Source organism: Cervus canadensis, chromosome 17, assembly GCF_019320065.1.
Source record: "Cervus canadensis isolate Bull #8, Minnesota chromosome 17, ASM1932006v1, whole genome shotgun sequence".
In the NCBI taxonomy this organism is placed as follows: Eukaryota; Metazoa; Chordata; class Mammalia; order Artiodactyla; family Cervidae; genus Cervus; species Cervus canadensis.
In genome coordinates, this window is record NC_057402.1 from 8,716,919 (window position 1) to 8,738,788 (window position 21,870).

The window sequence follows — 21,870 nt, forward strand, 5'->3', positions numbered from 1 at the left end:
TTTCCCCGCCTCCCCGGCCCCAACCAGTGTGGCGTCACTTCCGCCTGTGCCCGGCTGCGCGCCGGCTGTCCGGGTCTCGCGCACGCGCCGCGCCGGGAACGTCCCAGAGCCGGGAGCGCGCGCCCCGCGGATGACAACAAATTCGTTGCGCGGCCTCTGTGGAGGTGTCCGCCTCACCGTGGCCTCAGGCCCTGCCGTCTGCCCGCGTGCTCTCTTGTACCTTCTCTCCAGTGCCGACTAGGACCCTCCTCGGATACCTCCCGGCCCCCGGGCTTGGGGCTAACAGGGACTCTTCCGCGACTTGTCCCCTCCAGGCCTAGCGCGAGCGGCGCCGCACAGGCGATGGGGTCGCCCTGAGGGACGCCCGACGCCGAGCGGGCATGGAGGGGCCTCCCCGGGCTTAGGCTTCGCCGAGGCCTGGGCAGGCCGGCCCCGGGACGCCGCCGCCGCTGCCCCAGCCGCGGCCTGGAGCAGGAGCCTGGCCGGAGCCCCCAGGCCGGAGCCGCCCGCAGCCCTGCCGGCCCAGCTGCCAGCCCTCATCATGCCTTGGCCGTTTTCGGAGTCCATCAAGAAGAGGGCCTGTCGGTACCTCCTGCAGAGGTACCTGGGCCACTTTCTGCAGGAGAAGCTGAGCCTGGAGCAGCTCAGCCTGGACCTGTACCAGGGCACCGGGTCCCTCGCTCAGGTCCCCTTGGACAAATGGGTAAGAGGTGCTGGCGGCCAGCCGGGGTGGAGGGAGAGGGACACAGCCTCCTCCTCAGGGCGATCTGAACCAGTGTCATCGAGGACGGGTGACGTTCCGTCCCTCCCTGGGGGTTGTTTGGCTCCAGGTAGGGTAGGACTCCGAGAAATGTGTAACAAGTGTCGTTCAGTCCGTTTCTAGCAAGTTTGCCCTTCCAAATCACGTGTTCTAGAAACTCAGCAGAGGTAATGGAGTCCACACTGCGGCCATCAGTGGAGTCCGTGGTTTGGGGTGGGGGTCTGTGAAGCTGGCTCAAAGGAGTCCATGGAAGGAAGTGACCCGTGCTCTGCCGCCCCTTTAGAGTAGGAGGGATCTCGGGGTAGTGTGCAGACAAGTCGTATTTCGTGGCATGACACTCCCCGGAAAGACCGAGGGTGGGGAGGACCTGCGGGGATGTCAGAATGCCTGGGTATTCCTTTATTTATTTGGGGTTGGTCCCTTTCACCCCGCGGCCTCAGTCCAGCGTCTGCCAACTTAGGTCTCCTCTGCCGCTTTGTTGCTTTCGCTCCTGTAAAGGCCAATCGTTGGATGGTCTTGTGGCCCTAATAGGGATGTTTGGTTGTGCCTGTTTGCTTCACCGTGACAGATCGTAAAAGCGGGTGTTGCAAAAGTGCTGAAGCTGCACTCTTAAAAACCTGTCTTCTGCTTGTCATCCAGGGGTTGTGAATTGACTCATATTAACAGGTACTTCATGTATCGTTGTGCCTGCATCCCTGTGTTCTCAGCCCATAGTATTTCACTTGTGTATTTCAGCTTTGAGTTTGGCAAGAATGAAGGGGCTCTCCACCGTTCCTCAACTCTTTATTTGTTCCACTAGAGTTTGCTGCTCACAGTTTGAATTGGTTTTACTGTTCTGAAAGTATCATTGTTCTGTTACTATTCTAAAAGCTTTCCAACACAGTTTACCTTAAGGAAATCATCAACATAGGTGACTTTGCTGTGGTAATTGGGCAAAAGAAAAGGAAACTTTTTTTTTTTAGTGTAAGTTGTGTAAAAAGCTCAAATGTTTTGTTTTGTTTTTTCCTTGTATGTAAAAGCATTTTAACAGAGTAATGACTTCCTTAGTCATAGAACCCCCGAAAAACTCGCATTATGGTAACACCTTATTATGACCGGTGAATGAATTTGTACTGGTATAAAGAAGCATATAGTTTTATCAGCAAGTGGATGACCTCAGCTAGGGAGAGTGCACACAGAATAGTGGGAAGAATCCTGGCTTGAGTAACAGGAGGACCAAGTCCTCCCCTGACCCTCCGGGGCTCGCCCATGCTGCCAGTTTACAACAGTGACAGTGGATATAGTAATTCACCTGCGTTCAGTAAATATTAATGGAGTGTTGTTTCCATGCCAGGCGCTGTGTCAGGGAACTCCATTGCCGTAATTCTTACCAAAAGATAGGGACTCTGATGGATATTTTAAAATTCATTGACCTGTAAGTCTGTTCTTTTGGTACAGTTATGACTAGGCTATCTTGAAGGAGGAGGGTTGGACATTGATTAACAGTCTTGTTTAGGTCAAATGACTTTGCTGCATTATTTTCTAATTTTTAATATTCATTTATTTATTGAAGTATAGTTGATTTCCAGTGCTGTATGTATGCATTATTCTTTAATGACTTTTCATATTAATCCTATAAGGTGGGTATTCATATTTCCATTTTACAGATGGAGTTAAATAATTTGACTGAGATTATTATATCACACATATAGCAAGTGGTATAGTGAGAATTCAAGTCTAATTCCTAGGCCTGTTATTTCTTCATTAATCACATGGCTTCAAGCCAAAGAAGGAGCAGTTAATATAATTGAGCATTTGTTTATTTCAGGTACTATCTGGGCACTCTCATTTGTGAGGTTTTATTTAACCTCATAGGAAAATCACAGGTGGTAATATTTGAATTTTGCAATTTGACTTCAGGATCATTGGAAAAATAACTTATGGTTGGACTTAATCCAAAGGTTATGTTTTATTCTGCTTCTTGAAGGTGAAGAACATGCCCAGCCAAAATGATAATGTTCAATAAAGTATCCAGTAAACATTGGCTATTGCTGATTTCTTTAATTATAGTGTCAATGACTGTGTTAATGACTAAGATAAATCTTGGTGTGACATTTAGATATAACTAAACTTCTGATTCCAAATTCATTTACTTCTGACCTTTGATTTTAATGACTTTCATGATGAAAAAAAAAGATACCTCACAGAGATTTATAGATCCAAATGGGAGAAACTGTCACTGACAATGTTCTTTTTTACTGACAGTGTTCTGAGGTTTCAATTCTCATCTGTCAGTTATGCACAAGATTGTGTTGAAATCACTTTTGACATTCCCTTTTTCCTTGATCTCAATCAATTGTTCTTGCTAATTAGTTGGACGATGTTGTATATATATATATATATATATAAACTTTAAAATCCCTTTTTAAGAACTTTGTTCAAAAGACTTTAAATTTATTGAGATCATTTTTCATGTTTTCAAACCTTTGTAACCTGTCTAGATAATGACTTTACAAAAATAGGATTTTAATAGATACTTTTGCAGCTACAAAATCATATAACAGTGGAAACATTTCCAAATGTAAGTTTTAAAAATATCCTCTCCATAGTAGAAATACCCTTTGAAAAGAAGCTACTTTTCTCACTCATTAATGAAGTGGTATCTTTACTTTTAAATGACAGATTGTGGGCCTCCAGACTCACCCTCTGCGATGGCCCACACTCTGTGGAGTGTTTCTCTCTAAATAAATTCACTTTTTACCTATCAAAAAAAAAAGTTATGTTTTGTTTTTTTGGAGTATAACTGCTATTGGAGTATAATAGCATATACTACTGATAGCCATGTGTCATCACATAAAAGGTAGGTGTGTTTAAAATTCTAATCTTTGTGAAGAGGAAAATTGCTTATTATCTTTAAATTCAACTCCTAAATGTTTGATCATAAGAAAATCAGAGACTTACTGTCATTTTCTGTCTCTCACAGAGATCCTACTGTGTTAAGGTCTGTTTTTATTATGTAGACTATATGCGCAAGTGTCAGTGCATTGAAATGGAACATCCAACCAAGGGTACCACTCTTCACTCTTCCATTGTGGAACTGCTAGTCTTCTCTTGGTACCAGTCTGATGTGTGGCCTGAGTCAGAATACAGATATCCATTTGTATATTAAGTACAGTACAACTTTTGCATTTGTTTTAACTTTATTTGAATGGTGATGCCTGGGTTTAAACTAATACAGATGTATTCTTTTCCTAGTTAGTCTCATGATATGTATTAAAAAGAAGCGTACAACTTACGTTTGCTTTTCTTCATTCTGCCAAGCACACCTTAAATTCCTAATAGTGCTTCCCATTGTGCTGGCTAGGCACTGTGGAAGACAAGGAACAATGGTTGCCACTTGGTACCAGGGGCCATGTTGGTAGCTTTACGTGTTATTTCATTTACGCTCACAGTAACCTTGAGAAATTGCTCTTTTCCCTGTTCTATGGATGGGGCTTCCCAGCTGGCACAGTTGGTGAAGAAGCTGCCTGTCAGTACAAGAGACACAAGAGATACAGGTTCGACCCCTGGGCTGGGAAGATCCCCTGGAATAGGAAAGGGCAACCCACTCTGGTATTCTTGCCGGAATGGTTGCAGAGAGTCGGACATGACTGAGCATGCACTGGCTGGCTGGCTGGCTGTTTTATGGATGAGGAAATTGAGACACATGTTAAAAACTTGTCCAGAACCACCCAGCTTGTAAGTGACTGAGCTACTGTGTTTTGTTTTCTTTTTTTTCTTTTGCACTACTATGTTTTAAGACTATTCTTTTTTTTTTAAAGACTATTCTTAAAACATCTTTGCCCAATTTTCTTTCAAAAATTTCTGAAAAATTACTATATTCCTTGTCCATTTTTAAATTGACTTAAAATTTTTTCATTATAAGTTTAAGTGTGTGTGCATGTGTGCTCAGTCGTGTCTGACCCTTTGCAACCCCATAGACCACGGCCCACCAGGCCCCTTGTCCATGGGATTCTCCAGGCAAGAACACGAGTGAGTTGCCATTTCCTTCTCCAAAAGGAACTATAGAAAGAAAGAAAGTGAAGTTGCTCAGTCGTGTCTGACTCTTTGCAACCCCATGGACTATAGCCTACCAGCCTCCTCCATCCATGGAATTTTCCAGGCAAGAGTACTGGAGTGGGTTGCCATCTCCTTCTCCGTATAAGTTTAAATAGTTGAGGATAATTTTTGTTGTGTTGTAAATACTTATATCATAAAAATATAGTTTTTTTTTAACCCAGTAAGATCTAAATATATCCACCATTATACACATAAACATATTTAAACAGGGTCATCATTAGTAGCTAGAAATTTAACAGTGTATGTTTTTCTGTTGAACTCATATGTCTGTTCAACTTCTCTGAACAATTTTTTTGTAATTCATATATTTTATCCTAATTCATGTATTTTAATACTTACATCTTTTATTGATCATGCTATCATTTCTCAATAAGACATGTAACTAAATTTAAATTATCATACTGAAAATTTTTGTCACAATTAAGCTTTCTTTTGCATTAAGTGAATATTTTTCTAGTGTAACATTTTAATTCCCACAATGATTTCTTCACTATTTTTTCTTTTTCCTTTTTTTGAATTTTTTGGCCGTTTAAGTGGTTTACTCCAGGACTTACCATGTTGATTTTATCAGTATCTCCTTCACATATCATTAAACTTTTAAGTGTTAAATTTTTCCTCTGGATTGTTTTGTTATTAGAGTTATGAGTGCAGTTGATCAAAACAATATAAATATTATATGTTTGAATAAATATAACTTTTATTAGAAATATATTTATTGATGTTTTGGGTGTGTTTTCTCCTCTCTTATGCTTTCTTCAGGTATCCATGGATGAATATACTTACAACTAAAATTTGATAGGGTTCAAGATAAATTTCTAGACTTTTAAGATAGTCATAAGCTTGAGAAACACTCGTCATTAATAAGTAGATGAGAATTGTAGGGATTTTGCAGTAACAGAATCACTTAGTTCTTTGATCTTTTTTATGGCAATGCCAAAATATGTGTACAGGAGAGGAAAGGCCAGAAGACTTAATTGGTGGTTTTGCCTGAAGATTTTTATATCCTAGGCAGAGCCTAAGGGATGATTCAGGAGGGGGAAAAGATACGCGTTTTTTTGGCTCAGTGGGAGAGGGGGACTGTACACGGGAATATGGGAAAGAGGACCCAACATGATGCCACTTTAGGTCCATTTTAGGAAAGAACATATTTGGAGATTGCGTGTGTGCTGTGTCTGTCAGTCATGTCCTGCTCTTTGCAACCCCACGGACTGTAGCCCCCCAGGCTTCTCTGTCTGTGGGATTTCCCAGGCAAGAATACTGGAGCGCCTTGCTGTTTCCTGCTCCAGGAGATCTTCCCATCCCAGGGATGGAACCCGAGCCTGCTGCTTGGTAGGTGGAGTCCTTACCACTGAGCCACCAGGGAAGCCCATTTGGAGGTTAGGGATCTGGATACTTATACTTTAAAACCAGCCAGGTCCATGTACTCTCTAGGAAATCTGTAGGATCACACAAATACCAGTGTGAAGAAAGCCTGTTAAAGTAGTAATGTGAAATAATGTGCGCCATTCTAAATCTCCACGTTCAACGTGAGCTTTGTAGATGAAGAGTTACAACACTACCCTTATGCAATATGGCATACAGGAAGCATCTTCATGTAGATTAGTATTTGATAAATATTTGTTGCTTAAATGTAAAAGTATATTGTCTGTTAAAAAAAACCCATTTAATTATTCTTCTAACTGTATTTATATCCATCTGTCGTCCTTCTGTTGTAGTTAACCCTTTACTGAAATTGCTCTCAGTGGGATCACCTAAACCCTAACTGTCACTAAATTCAGTGGACATTAAAAAAGATCTTTAAAAAAAAAAAAAAGATCTTTGACTTCTTGTTAGTTTTTGTTGCACTTGATCATTCTTTATGTTATGTTTCCACAGCTTTCTGGGACAAGAGTGTCCCTTGATTTTCTTTCTGCTTCTCTGCTTATTATTATTTTGTTGTTGTTGTTCACTTTGCAAGTTCCTTTTTCTTAACTTGTTTCTTAAATGTTGGTGTTTATCAGGATTCTCTCCTAGATACCTGGTCTTTTTACTCTATGTTAGTTCTGAAAGTCTCTCTCTCCTCACTCCTGTGGCTTCATTTACCTTCTGTGTTTATAAAGCCCCTCTGTATTACAGGCCCACATGGCTCTCCTGAACTCTAGACCAGAACACCCACCTGTGTCCTAGACATCTCCACCTGGGGGTCTGCTCAAATATACTCTCCGGAACTGAACTTCTCACCTCTCCCTCCCCTAACTTAGTACATGGCACCACTGTCAAAGCCGTTGCTCAGGCCAGCAACTTGGGAATTATTTTTCATTCCTTATTTTCTTTACTACTCATTATGCCAGTTATATCTACTTCCTAATATGTTATAAAAAAATCCATCCACTTCTTGCTTTCCTCATTGTCCCCATCCTTGCCAAACCAATTTCTCTTAGTTTCTCTTATTTATAACAGTCTTTCTGCTTGAGTTTTGCTTCCGTCCTATGAGTGGCTCACTGAATAGTTCTTTTCTCATCATGGCACCCTTGCTTAAAACCTTTCAATGGTTTCACATTGCCCTTGAGATAAATTTCAGACTCTTTAACATTAATTACAAGGGTTTTTGGATCCCGCTCACCCTTATCTGTGTAGCCTTATCTCTGGCTCATCAGCCTGGCATGCTACACTAAAGCCTAAAGCAGCTTTTTCCCTCTGCCCAAATACTCTTGTATATCTCAGATATATGTATTTGCACATACTGACCTCTGCCTTCTTTGAATCCTTCTACATGCTACGGTATCTGTCTGGACCATTGTGTGCAATTAACTCCTCAGTTCTCTGGTCTCAGCTTTAAATAGCACTTCCTCAGGTGCCCTGCCTTGAATCTTCAGATTAGGTTCTTTTACATGCTTAAGTAGTCCAGTGTATTTCCTCTGTTATGCAACTCATCACATGCGTCTTTCATAATAAGCTATTTTGTCAGCTTACTGAGGACCAGGAATCATCTGTATCTTGGTCTCTGATTTCTTTATCCTTAGTGCCTGAGACATGTATAAACATATTTGTTGTTCAGTCACTAAGTCATGTCCACCTCTTTGTGATCCCATAGACTGCAGCACGCCAGGCTTCCCTGTCCTTCACTATCTCCCTGAGTTTGCTCAGATTCATGTCCATTGAGTCGGTGATGCCATCCTGCCATCTCATCCTCTGCCGTCCCCTTCTCCTTTTGCCCTCAGTCTTTCCCAGCATCAGGGTCTTTTCCAATGAGTCAGCTCTTTGCATTAGGTGGCCAAAGTGCTGGAGCTTCAGTTTTAGCATCAGTCCTTACGATGCAGATTCAGGGTTGATTTCCTTTAGGATTTACTGATTTGATCACCTTGCTGTCCAAGGGACTCTCAGGAGTCGTCTTCAGCACCACAACTCGAAAACATCAGTTCTTCAGTACTCTGCCTCCTACATCCATATGTGACTACTGGAAAAACCATAGCTTTGACCATATGAACCTTTGTCGGCAAAGTGATTTCTCTGCTTTTTAATGTGCTGTCTAGGTTTGTTACAGCTTTTCTTCTAAGCAAGTGTGTTTTAGTTTCATGGCTGCAGTCACCATCTGCAGTGATTTTGGAGCCCAAGAAAATAAAATCTGTCACTCTTTCCACTTTTTCGCCATTTATTTGCCATGAAATGATGGGTCTGGATGCTTTGATCTTAGTTTTTTGAATGTGGAGCTTTAAGCCAGCTTTTTCACTCTTCTCTTTCTTCTTTGAGTAAGTTAACAGTTTTACTTTCTTGTTCTTGTGATTTCAAAATGCACTTGTTTTTTCTCTTTAGTGTCTCAATGAGATCCTGGAGTCAGCAGATGCACCTTTAGAAGTCACGGAAGGATTCATACAGTCAATTTCTCTGTCCGTTCCATGGGGCTCCTTGTTGCAGGACAATTGTGCACTGGAAGTGAGGGGGTTAGAAATGGTCTTCCGACCTCGACCCCGCCTAGGTAGGTGTGTTAGGTGTTTCTGTTCGTTTCTATTTTTACTTTTCAGAGATTGGGAAAGTAGCCTAATTGCATTAAGTTGAGTATTTAATTTAGTGCCTTGCATGTATTTGTAAGATTTTCAGTAGATAAAATTTTAGGATGTGGCCCATGTAGGGGGTGGGTATAATTGTATCTTGAGAGTTATTTCTCTCTCTCTTTACCCACAAGAACTTGAGTATATAGGTGATTGGTTTAGTTATTGGTTACCAGTTGTCTAAAGTGACTTACGCTTTTTTAAAAAAACATAGTTGATTTACAATGTTAGGTATACAGCAAAATGATTCCTCTGTGTGTGTGTGTACATATTCTTTTATATACATCTATATGTTTTTTCAGATTCTTTTCCATTGTAGGTTATTATAAGATACTGAATAAAAAGTGATTTATGTTTTCAAAATTCAAAGTATTGTGCCAGTAGCAAGGAAGTGCTCAAAGACTAATGGAGAAATGTTAAAAGGACACAAGACTGGGTCTGAAGGGGCTCCCATTGGCCAAATCTGGAAAATTTAAGTATCAGAAAGGATAATGACAATAATGAATTATAACACACTAAAAAGAAAAACCAAAACCCGAAGTCCATGTCACTATAAATAAGTAAAGAAGTATGTAAGGGGGGAAAGGAGAAGGATTGCCACTACTGATAAACATATAAAAAGTAAAAGATAGACTATCACCATGTCTTCAAGCACCATAGTAGAAATTAATGCAGGCGAGGATCATCAGTTGATGCTGACACCATTCAGAAGGGTTGAGGATCTTGATATTTAGATGGTATCAGACTGTCTCCTGCCATTTACATATTATTTGCAGAGGGAAAAAGTTTTTTCTCAGTGGAGAAAAATTGACAGTCACCACTGTAACTGAGTGAGCAGACTTGACCTCATCATTAATGGGTCACACTGACGGCACATGTGTTCTGGTGTGATGGACTGAGAAGGCAGGGATCACTTACATACCGTTCCTGCTAAAAGTGCTTAATCTGAGTCAGACACTGAGGAAGCAGTCAGGCAAATCCAAAACGAGAGAAAGTCTGTTAAACTAGCTGGTTGGTACTGTTTTTTCTTTTTTGTTTTAAAAAGGTTCAGTTATGAAAGACAATGAAGGTAGAGGAACTATTTAGATTAAAGGAGACTCAAGACTTGATAACTAATTGCAATATGTAACTGTTTTTTCTTTTTTTGTTGTTGTTTTTTCCTGTGGAGGATGTGTTGAGGCAGGTGGGAAGACTGGGATGTTGAATGTATGGTGGTGATGGTGGTGGCTTAATGGCTAAATCGTGTGCGACTCTTGCAACCCCTGGACTGTAGCCCGCCAGGCTCCTCTGTCCATGGGATTCTCCGGACAAGAATACTGGAGTGGGTTGCCAGTATTCTTGCCTTCCTCCAGGGGATCTTCCCAACCCAGGGATTGAACTCATGTCTCCTGCGTTGCAGGTGGCTTTTTCACTGCTGAGCCGCCTCACTGAATGTATATAATATATCGTGTCAATGTCACATCACTTGGGTGTGTTAATGGTATTGAGCTTTTGCAGGAGACTGATCTCGTTCTTAGGAGTTACATGCTGCAGTTGTTAGGGATGAGTGTTAAAATACCTAGTTTAGCAAAAGCTTATGTGTGTGTGTGTGTGTGTGTATGAGTGTGTGTGCACGTGTGTGTAATCTTTATGAATCTAGGTGCAGGGTATGCATTGTACACCTTAGGACTGAAAATTTTCAAAAGAAAATTTTGGGAGGGAAAGGTTTAAAGTAGTCGTAAGTCATTGTTTACAAGTATATACATATAGTAGCTTTAATTACATATATGATGGTTTCTGATTTATCAAACCTATATATTGTGCTGCTTGCATGCCAGTTACTGTTCTGAGTAGTTTACAAGTATTATCCTCACAATAACTCTTTGAAATATATACTTTTGGAAATTGATGCATAAATTGTCGCTAATAACTTGACCAAGGTCATAGCTAGTTAAGTGGAGAAGACGGGATCTGGACCCCGGGAGTCTAGTTCTAGAGCCCCTGTTCTTAACCACTGGGCTGTGTTGTGTGCTGGATTGCCTACTGAAGAGTCTTTGTGTCTGGCATGTTATAAGCTCGTAAGGTCATGGTGGTGAATCATCTTAAATTATGAACATAAGTGCTTCCAGTGACAGTTGATGTTTGTAAAGATGTATTTGAAGAGTTGTAATCCCAAGTGCTACCTAAAACACCAAAGTTTAAATTATGCTTAGTAAAATTTAGTATCTATATTTTTAAAATTGGTAATCTGTGCATGGAAATTCTTAGTAACCTGGTATTTAATTAGCAAGAATATTTTATATTTTGACCAAGCTGAGGAGACATACTAATACTTTCCTATGGAAAGTGAAATATTTTACCCTTATTTTAAAAATATTTCATTAGAAGGACTTTTAACTTTTAATTTTAGAAGGCAATAATTCTAGTAATCTCTTGTCAGTTTGTTTTGGATAACATAAGGAAGTGTGATAGAATTCTTTCATAAGGGTACATCTGGAAAGGACTTTACACAGTTTGTGTGTTCCTTCCCCAAGGATGCTCTTCTGGTTTATCTACATTTATACTGACCTTCTAACGCCCACATCAGCTGCTACCTCTACTTTCCGATGAATTCCCTCAACTAGAATATTTAGCCTCTTCTCTTACCTGATGCGATATTTTCTGTTGACACTCGGTTGTTGCCTATTAATTCTTCTTAATTATATCTCACTTCTTTCACTGTCTTGTAGTCTCTTTGAGGGCAAATTTAATAATTATTGTATTTTTCTACTCTCTATAGCAGAGTCAGCCAACTATGGCCTGCAGACCAAATCTGGTCTGTAACCTGTTTTTATAAATAAATTTTTTATTAGACTATCACCTGGTATACATATTCACTCATTCATTAATTCTCTGTGACTGCTTTTGTACTAGAGAGAGAGAGTTGAGTAGTTGTGATGGAGACCATATGGCCCCAAAGCCTTAAATATTTGTTATTTGATCCTTTGCAGAAATTTTGTTGACTTCTGCTCTATAGCATTTTGAACAATACCACCCATATAAAATATCCATTAAATACTTGAATGAATATGTGATTTAGTATTTGGCAGATATATATCATGTAATGAGAACATGTGTCTCAAGCTCTTTCTGTGATTTTTCTTCCCTTCTTGGTTATTATAAGGTGATGTTTAAATCTCAGGATTAAGTTCTAGAATACTGTATCCCTGGGTGATACCATGATGCTAAATATCTCGTGGGGGATTAAGAACTTACTGGTTTGAAATGTGTAATTTTAAGGAATGGCTTAGTTGTAACCGTGAGAAGTCATTTAGGATTTGTCTGTATTTTCTGCAGCATCTGGTTCTGAGCCCATGTATTGGTCGAGCTTCATGACCAGCAGTATGCAACTGGCAAAAGAATGTCTTAGCCAGAAACTAACAGATGAACAAGGAGAAGGATCCCAGCCTTTTGAAGGACTTGAAAAGTTTGCTGAAACCATTGAAACAGGTTTGGCATTGTTGAGTATTTTCAAAAATTTTAGGTTGTATTTAGTAATTTAGTACCTTGATTTAGTAAGCATTGTGTAAGAAAAACTCATTGGAGTGGTTTTTTAAAAAATTGCTATTCTTACTTCAGAACTTTAGAATTAAACTTATTAAAAAAATTATACAGTGTATAGACTTCCCTGGTAGCATAGTGGATAGAAACCCACCTGCCAGCACAGGGGACGTGGGTTCGATCCCTGGTCAGGAAAGATTCCATGTGCCGTGGAACAGCTAGGCTCTTGCACCACAACTGCTGAGCCGGCGAGCTGCTACTGCTGAAGCCTGCGCTCTGCGGTGAAGAGCAGCCCCGTCAGCCCCAACCAGAGAGCGCCTGAGCCCAGCGCTGAAGACCCAGCACAAGCAAGAACAAACAAACAATTTAAAAAATTACACAGTGTTCAATTTAATTTCATGTTCTTTTTTTACCTTAGTTTCTCCTTTGTTTATTTTATTATGCTTGCATAATGAAGGGATTAGAATTCAACAGATAGTGTTAGTCATTGCCCCAAGCTGAGATGTAACATGGTGTAAGTTCTCAGCCCACAAAATATTTATTAGAAAACTCACAATTTGGGGCTTTTTGTTTTTAAGGTAATAAATTCAACTTTTATTTTCTATGTTCTTATTAAACTAATTTAGTATGTATTTGGTTTATTCTAGTACTAAGAAGAGTAAAAGTCACTTTTATAGACACTGTCTTGAGAATTGAACATGTGCCAGAAAATTCCAAAACTGGAACTGCACTTGAAATTCGAATAGAAAGGTAAGACTTCTTATATTTGAAAACAAATTACCCTGTTCTTTTCTTTATAAATAATAAGATCTGACTCATTAGATTCAGGATACTTTCGGAGATTAGATGTGATTATATTCAGTTAATCGGTTACATTATTTCTAAGTAAAGTGCTGTTCTTCAAGTTGTGTTCCAATCCAGTTATTAAAAACAAAGTACCAGTTGGGGTATAATTACGCATAATACTGTTTGAATATTTGAATTCACAAAGTAAGTAATTCTCTTTTAGCTGATATCAAATAAAAATAATGACTGTTTGAGTGATACTAAATTTAAGGTGCCCCATTGGAGTGTTGCAGTTTTTTCGTATGAACAATGTGCTATTTAGATGTGTCTCATTAATGTGAAAGGATTTTTGCATTGCTTTCTTTGATCTATTTGCTGCTTTAGGCTAAGACTACTATTTTCTTGGAGGATTCTCTGAGGGTATTTTAAGGTCAGTATGTACAGTAGAGATTTACTTAAAAAGATATAAATACATCACTTTCAGTTTTCACCCTATGTCCACCTGGAACTCCTATAAATAGACCTAAACCAGGGATTGATTTACATACACACTGCAGAGTGTTGTTTTGAGGTTATGACTCTTCACCAGTGTCTTAATGCCACGTTAACTGCCAGCAGAGATGAGCAGAGTGAAGTATGTACACTGAGCACCAAAGATATTTTGTGGATCTGTTGGGAACCTTTACTGAGTTTTAAATAGATATGTTCTGATTTCTGTCTTTGACAAAACTCACCGATTAGTGAATCAGTTACTGTTTATAGGTCTTTGAACTTAGGTTGCATTACCTTAAAATGGTGTATTTAAAAAATATCTAAAATCTTATGCATTTAGAACAGTATTGCTTTGGAAACAGTGAGTGACAGATTTTATTTTCTTGGGCTCCAAAATTACTTTGGATGGTGACTGCAGCCCTGAAATTAAAAGACACTTGCTCCTTGGAAGAAAGGCTATGACGAACCTGCTGCTGCTGCTAAGTCGCTTCAGTTGTGTCCGACTCTGAGCGACCCCACAGACGGCAGCCCGCCAGGCTCCCACGATCCTGGGATTCTCCAGGCAAGAACACTGGACTGGGTTGCCATTGCCTTCTCCAATGCAAGACAGTGAAAAGTGAAGGTGAAGACGCTCAGTCGTGTCCGACTCTTAGCAACCCCATGGACTGCAGCCTACCAGGCTCCTCCGTCCATGGGATTTTCCAGGCGAGAGCACTGGAGTGTGTTGCCATTGCCTTCTCTGATGACAAACCTAGACAGCATATTAAAAAACAGAGAGATCACTTTGCTGACGAAGGTCCATCCAGTCAAAGCTGTGGTTTTTCCAGTAGTCATGTACGGATGTGAGAGTGGGATCATAAAGAAGGCTGAGCGCTGAAGAATTGATGTTTTCAAGTTGTGGTGCTGGAGAAGACTCTTGAGAGTCCCTTGGACAGCATGGAGATCAAGCCAGTCAATCATAAAGGAAATCAGTCCTGAATATTCTTTGGAAGGACTGATGCTAACGCTCTAGTACTTTGGCTACCTGATGCAAAGAGCCAACTCATTTGAAAAGACTCTGATGCTGGGAAAGATTGAGGGCAAGTGGAGAAGGGGGTAACAGAGGATGAGATGGTTGAATGACACCACCGACTCAATGGATATGAGTTTGAACAAACTCTGGGAGATGGTGAAAGACAGGGAAGCCTGGCATGCTGCAGGCCACACAGCATGTGCTACACAAAGAATCAGACACTACTTAGCTACTGAAAACAACAACAACAGTTTTCTTTTAACTGAAGATGAGTGGTAAGGACTCAGAATAGTTATAGAAATTCAAGCAATGGCACATCAGACTTGAGTTTAGAGTCAAATGCTGTCTCAGTGTTTCAAGAGATGATTGTGAGGGAGCACAGGAATTATTTTCCTTGGAGCTAACTTTAGAAAGTTATTCATTTTTTCCTCCAAATTTAGGAACCTCAAAATATTACTTTCTTGGGGTTAATTTAATGTTCCTTCATGAAAATATGTACGAGAGTAAAGCATGATAATGCTGACACATATCTGAAGGTATATTCTAAGAAGAGCTAACACTTGAAAAATTTCTTTAATTTCAGCAGCTGTGTATATTTCTTATAATTGCAAATAGGTCTTCCTAAGAGTTTTATGCAAATGCTCTTTTTGTTTTTAACTTTCAGAACCATGTACTGTGATGAAACTGCTGACGAGTCCTCAGGAATTAACGTACATCAACCCACAGCTTTTGCTCACAAGTTACTTCAGCTCTCTGGGGTGTCTCTCTTCTGGGATGAGTTTTCTGCATCTGCAAAATCCTCCCCAGTGTGTTCAACTGCGCCAGTGGTAAGGAAAACAAATCAGAGAAGCCAGAAAACAAAATCACAGATTTTCAGGTTTACTTGAGGACTATTAAAATTGCCTAGGATGTGTGATATGTACTGATGGGTTTCCTTGTGATCTGAGAGCTAACACAAATATTCAGAAATGAGGACATATATTTCAGAGGTTTAAAAATACATTTGTAAAAAAAATACATTTATAATTAATGCCATTTCTACCAGAAATACATTTGCTGTGTATTAATTTAATAGAGAAACATTGGATTTTATGTATTAGGGAGAAATGGCATAGTAACATCTAATATATTTTTTATAATAAAAACAGGCAACTAAGCAATGTTCACATTTACCTTCCATGGTGCATGTATTGCTGAAAATGTTATCTTATAAGTCATATCTTGTAAGAATTTTATAATTAAGGAAAAGGAACTATGTTCATCCCTTCTCAGAGTGGAGAGCCCTTTTATAAAATCAATTACTTCATAATTTGTCCTTTACTTTATTTCACAAATCATATCTTCTTAATTATTGAATGTATATTAAATTTTCTTATTATGTAATTTGAACAGATGCTGTGCTTTTTTTCATAAAGTACTTTTCCATAATTTGCCTTTATTAAGGTGCTTTACTGTGTTTTATGCTAGTTCTACAATACTGGTTTATCCGTTGTCACAATACAGTTTTCATGTAAATACTGTATTCATCTTAAATTAACAATCGTGTTTTGCATCTCAGCTTACTTACACTAAAGTATTTGAAGGAATTACATTTTTTCTTCTTGCGTTACTGTAGGAAACGGAGCCAAAGCTGTCACCTAGCTGGAATCCAAAAATCGTTTATGAGCCTCACCCACAACTAACAAGGAGTTTGCCAGAAGTAGCACCCTCTGACCCAGTGCAGATAGGAGGGCTCAGTGGTAGGCTAGAGTTGAGTCTCACATTGAAACAGAATGAAGTACTTCCTGGAGCTAAGGTCAGTATTTGTTTTATTTTCTGTAGATAATAACAAAGTAAACCTGGAGGCATTCTTTGTGCTGTGACCCTCTGATTGGTTGACATAGATTGTCCTGTGACTCAGTTACCCACTGCCTTGGAGTCAGCATTTTTACCCGCAGCTGGTGCCTCTGTCTGCACATCTTGGCGTTCACCTGAGGCCCACCTTTGCCCATCTGCTGTAGCTCAGGGTTTGAAACTGTCTCCTGTGCTCAACTTTCCCCCCCTTTCAAAAATGTTCATTAGTTCAGATAATTAGGAGTTTCTTAAAGAATCTCTTTCATCATGAAATTAAAAAGTTAAAAGAGGAGAAATTGAGAAAGCGTGTTAGGTTTCTCAGTGAAAGGTTGCTCAGTCATATCCGACTGTTTGCAACCCCGTGAACTGTAGCTGCCAGGCTCCTCTGTCCATGGAATTCTCCAGGGAAGAAGGGCAGAGTACTGGAGTGGGTTACTGGACCAACTCCTGGAGCTTATTCAAACTCATGTCCATTGAGTCGGTGATGCCATCCAACTATCTCATCCTCTGTTGTCCCCTTCTCCCACCTTCAATCTTTCCCAGCATCAAGGTCTTTTCAAATGAGTCAGTTCTTTGCATCAGGTGGCCAATGAGTTTCAGCTTCAGCATCAGTCCTTCTGAAGAATATTCAGGACTGATTTCCTTTAGGATGAACTGGCTGGATCTCCTTGCTGTCCAAGGGACTCTCAAGAGTCTTCTCCAACACCACAGTTCAAAAGCATCAATTCTTCTGTGCTTAAGTTTCTTTATAGTCCAACTCTCACATCCATACATGACTACTAGAAAAACCACAGCTTTGACTAGACAAACCTTTGTTGGCAAAGTAATGTCTCTGCTTTTTAATATGCTGTCTAGGTTGGTTGTAAGTTTTCTTCCAAGGAGCAAGTGTGTTTTAATTTCATGGCTGTTCTACCTCTGGTGGTATGAAACCCTTTCACAGGTCTTGAGCCTCTTCACAGCGTAACAGGATGGAATGGTTAATGGAGCAGAGAGCCATGGGTGTGTGTAAACACTACAGGAATCCCTACTGTGCCAAGATCCTTGGGATACTGCATACATCCATGCCTCTGTAGCATGCATTTTCTAACCCTCTAAGAAGGAAGAACCATAGCTATACCTTCTTGAGTTCTGTTTTGGTTAATTATTGCTACTCCTCAACATTTGTATATTTGATTTTTGTGTATATCCAAACTTTTTGCATGTTATGAACTGATTTATAGAAATGCCTTTTAGGTGTTACTTTTGAACATCTGTGTATTAGGTGACATGAACCTCTAGAACTATTGTGTTGCTGTTAGCCAGGGTTTAATATTTGGAGATACTCTTCTTGCCTATATGGTAATTTTTTGTAGCAACTGGAATATTTGATTACATTTTGTTCTTTCTTAATGAAAATGAGTGCTAAATAGAAAAATTAAAGTTCTGAATAGCAGCATCCAGAAACAGACCTCCTGAACAGTGTAAACAAAGATGGCATTAAATAGGGGCCTCAAGTTTTAGATCTTTAGTCTCTTTCTTTGCACTTAAGTCTTTCAACTATGGGATCAAAATGTTATGAGAGATTTCTGTTACTTTTTTAGTTCTCTGAGACTATTCACCACTCAAATAGTGTGTAAGTTTGGTGTTTCACATATTTAGTTTTATCAGATGTGTTCAGCTTCAGGAGTACATTATATATGAGAATAGGGGACTGCCTAAGTTGAATTTAGAGACATTTTGTTTCAATTAGTATTTTACACTGAGTTTGAAATTTTTGAAGCCTGGCGTGTGCCGTCCATGGGGTCACAAAGGGTTAGACACGACTGAGTGACTGAACAACAGCAGCAAATGTTAGTTGTTAAACTGTTCTATCTTTTCTGTTTCCAGAGGAAAGGTATATGTACTTTGTTCTTTGTATGCCAAACTCAGAATGACTAATAATGACATATTTCCATGACAATTAGAAGTGAAAGTGTTAATCATGTATTCTAAGTGCAGATTAGAGATTGTGTTTCAATGCTGAGAAATTAAAAACCAATTTTTAAGTTCATATAATCACAAAGAGATTTCCCCACTGTCCCCAGCCATAACTCCTTGCTGATTCAAGGACTGGGAAGTCAGCAGTCAGTAAGGAGCCCCATAAAACCAGTACTCTGTGGGTCAGCCTGGGTTAAAATCCTGGCCATGAATCTGTTGTATGACCTTGTGTGAATCACTTAATCTTTGTGAACCTGTTTTCTCATTTGTAAAACAGGAACACTACTAAGAATTAGAGGAAATAAAATAAAAACATCTAACACAGTGCCCCAATACTCAAAAAAAGGTGATAATAATGATTATTACTGGAGAATGTGTTGTTTTATGAGTTATACCATGGAAATTTCTCCAAGTCACTATGTAATTTATATTTTGTTCTTAGAATCAGAAATTTGTTTTTCTCCTGTAAAAGATGCCATATCCCAAATATAAGTGTGTTTTATTAATTGAATTATTTTTAAATTGTAAAATGGCATAAAGATCATAGGACTCAGTGTTAACATTAGGACTAAGAAGAGACGAATGAAAAGTAAGGCAGGCAATGTGATGTAGGGAATAGAGTGATTGCTTTTGTCATAGTGTATGCTACAGATCAGAGTAAGAGTGGGATTGGGCTTTTATTTCTAGAAGAAAAAATGGACAAAGAGTTGGAAAAGAGAAGGGAATTCCATGTGAGCATCATCTCTGCTGTGGCTTCATGCCAGTGGAGAGAAGGTTTCGTGGGCATTTGGAGAGGCACACTGTTGATAGAGAAGGTCCTCGGTGTTCTGGATAGGAGTGTGATCCATGGGCAAACTTAGGAAAGCTACCTTTATTTATCCTTGGTTTGAATCAAGCTTTAAAGATTGTGATTTGAGTCTTTTGAAACCATGATGGGAAAGAATACTAGATTGCTGCTATCTCAATTCTCTTGGAGACTATGTCTCAAGGCCTCCTCAAGCACCTTAAATACTCAGAAAACTCAGAGGCACAAAGAGTGACATTTGTCTTTCCAACGTGGAATTTCTCAGGAGGATTTTCCCCCTTAAAATAAAAGTTGATGACCTTATATATCTTTTCATTTAGATTGTGTGAATTGGTAGAGAGAATCTGAGGTGAAGAATCCAAACCTAACTAATTAGTATTCCTCTCAGTGCTCTGAAATATACTGGGATTTATGGTGATGAATTTATAAAGAGTGTTCACCCTGAGTAGTATGCTTTCTTTTTTTTTTTGAAGTTGGATATTGATGGACAGATAGACTCTATACATCTATTCCTGTCACCCAGGCAGGTGCACTTGCTTTTGGACATGTTAGCAGCTATTGCTGGACCAGGCAAGTATAACTGTTGTTATTTCTAGTTCTTTAAAAAATTTTAGTTAAAATATATAGCATAGAAATGGGAAATTATATTATTGTGTAGGAATGTATGAACATAAAGATGTACTGTGAATTAGAATGGTGTAGTAGTTAACTTTGATTCTTTCAAATTGCATTATGATGGCACAGGTTAGCATTCAGACTGACTGACTTCCTTGGTTGGAGGTAGTACTTCATACAACTGAGAAAGTATAATTGTTAAACTCAGTAAATAGCACACACTTAAAAAAATTTTAATGACATATTTTTAATAATAGATAATATCTTGTGATTCCTAGCTAGCTGCTTAGAGCTATTGCCTAGATCTCTGATTAATATTAAATACTGGTGGTTCTGCACTGCCATTGATATTGGATAAGTGGGTTGGGAGAGAATGCTTAATTAAGTAACTCCAAATTTAATTACTCTTTTGCTTTTCTTTTGTATACACGTAGAAAATTCAAGCAAAATAGGGTTAGCTAATAAAGATAGAAAAAATCGACCCATGCAGCAAGAAGATGAATATCGAATTCAAATGGAATTGAACCGGTATTATTTGAGGAAAGATTCCCTCTCTGCCGGCGTGTCCTCAGAGCAAAGCTTTTATGAGACAGAAACGGCTCGTACACCTTCTAGCCGGGGTAAGCAACTCAAAATGTTGACTCTAGATTGATACATTATCATCATAGAACAAAGTACATTTGACTTTGGCTGCTATAAAATGGAGTTTAATAGTGAAAAAACCAATGATCCACACTTTAAGAAGGTTTAAATTTGTAAGTTTATCGAACCACAGCTTCACAGTGACTGGCACACAAGTGGTACAGTATCCGCTTTTGATTGTGTAGTCTTGTTTTGTAAAACATGATTTGTTCTAAGGAAAGTCAGTTAAAAATGTGGGTTTACGCAAAAGATAAAATGGGAATAATTGTTCGTCAAATTATGTGTTTACGTAATGATTTGCAGTAGATTCCTTTAAACAGAAACCTTTGTCCATTAATCTTTCTGTCAATTATATGTAAATAAACAACAGCAACATAATCTTTACCCAGTTTACTTTGCACTTATAGGTGTATCATAATGTGTAAGCACTAATACAAATCAATTTAAATAATAAGAATCAATTTCAATTTGGAATGTTGAGCTAAGTAAAAAATTAAAATCTTTTCAAGAAATTTTGGCCATAACAAACTTCATTTGCATGAGGGTAAAACAATTTGCAGAAAGAAGTAAAACATAAATAGAATTCTAAATAAAATATTCAGCTCTTTTTTTTTTTTTTTCAAGAAATAGCTGTATCCATGAAACCAGAGATTGCAAGATACTATCTGAAAATCATATGACACTTAATGACATTACATTATACTGTGTGAAGCAGCTTATCATATTTTTTTAAAAAGTTCACCAGTGGGCTAGCTTAACGTTTAGTTAGTCTATGTTCAGTTGAGTTTTTACTATGACATTAATATCTTGAATGCAAAAAAGTGACCCCATTGGAAGTAACATAAAACTTAGAACATCACTATATCTCAGAAAATCTGAGGGAACAATATAACATTAATATATATGAAGATCTTATTTAAAGATATGAATTGGTGGAATTATAATAAAACTGGCAAAGTTTAATTCTCTCTAGAAGAAGAAGTTTTCTTCTCCATGGCTGATATGGACATGTCACATAGTCTCTCTTCTCTTCCACCTCTTGGGGAACCCCCAAATATGGACCTTGAGTTATCATTGACTAGTACATATACAAACACCCCAGCAGGATCTCCGTTAAGTACTACTGTGGTAAAGTATTTAATTTTTCGTTCTGTTCTTTAAAAAGTTACTTCTAAAGTTTTACACTTTATTCACATGCTTAAAAAAATTATTTTATAGCTTCAGCCAACGTGGGGAGACTTCCTTGATCATCATAAAGAACAGCCAGTAAGAGGATCAGCGTTACCATCCAACCTAGTTCACCCAGCATCTTTACAAAAGACTG

The 21,870-nt window shown here is 38.8% G+C and overlaps 1 protein-coding gene across 1 annotated transcript in view; it reads left to right on the forward strand.

Annotated features, from left to right (window-relative positions):
* The first annotated feature begins 76 nt into the window (after window positions 1-76).
* ATG2B (autophagy related 2B) overlaps window positions 77-21,870 on the forward strand; it is a 78,635-nt gene continuing 56,841 nt past the window's right edge. The window contains 10 exon segments of the mRNA XM_043489548.1: window positions 77-703; window positions 8,651-8,813; window positions 12,202-12,354; window positions 13,053-13,155; window positions 15,360-15,522; window positions 16,311-16,490; window positions 19,763-19,859; window positions 20,339-20,524; window positions 21,520-21,674; window positions 21,765-21,870. Coding sequence (XP_043345483.1) covers window positions 542-703; window positions 8,651-8,813; window positions 12,202-12,354; window positions 13,053-13,155; window positions 15,360-15,522; window positions 16,311-16,490; window positions 19,763-19,859; window positions 20,339-20,524; window positions 21,520-21,674; window positions 21,765-21,870 — 1,468 coding nt within the window. The 5' untranslated portion in view covers window positions 77-541.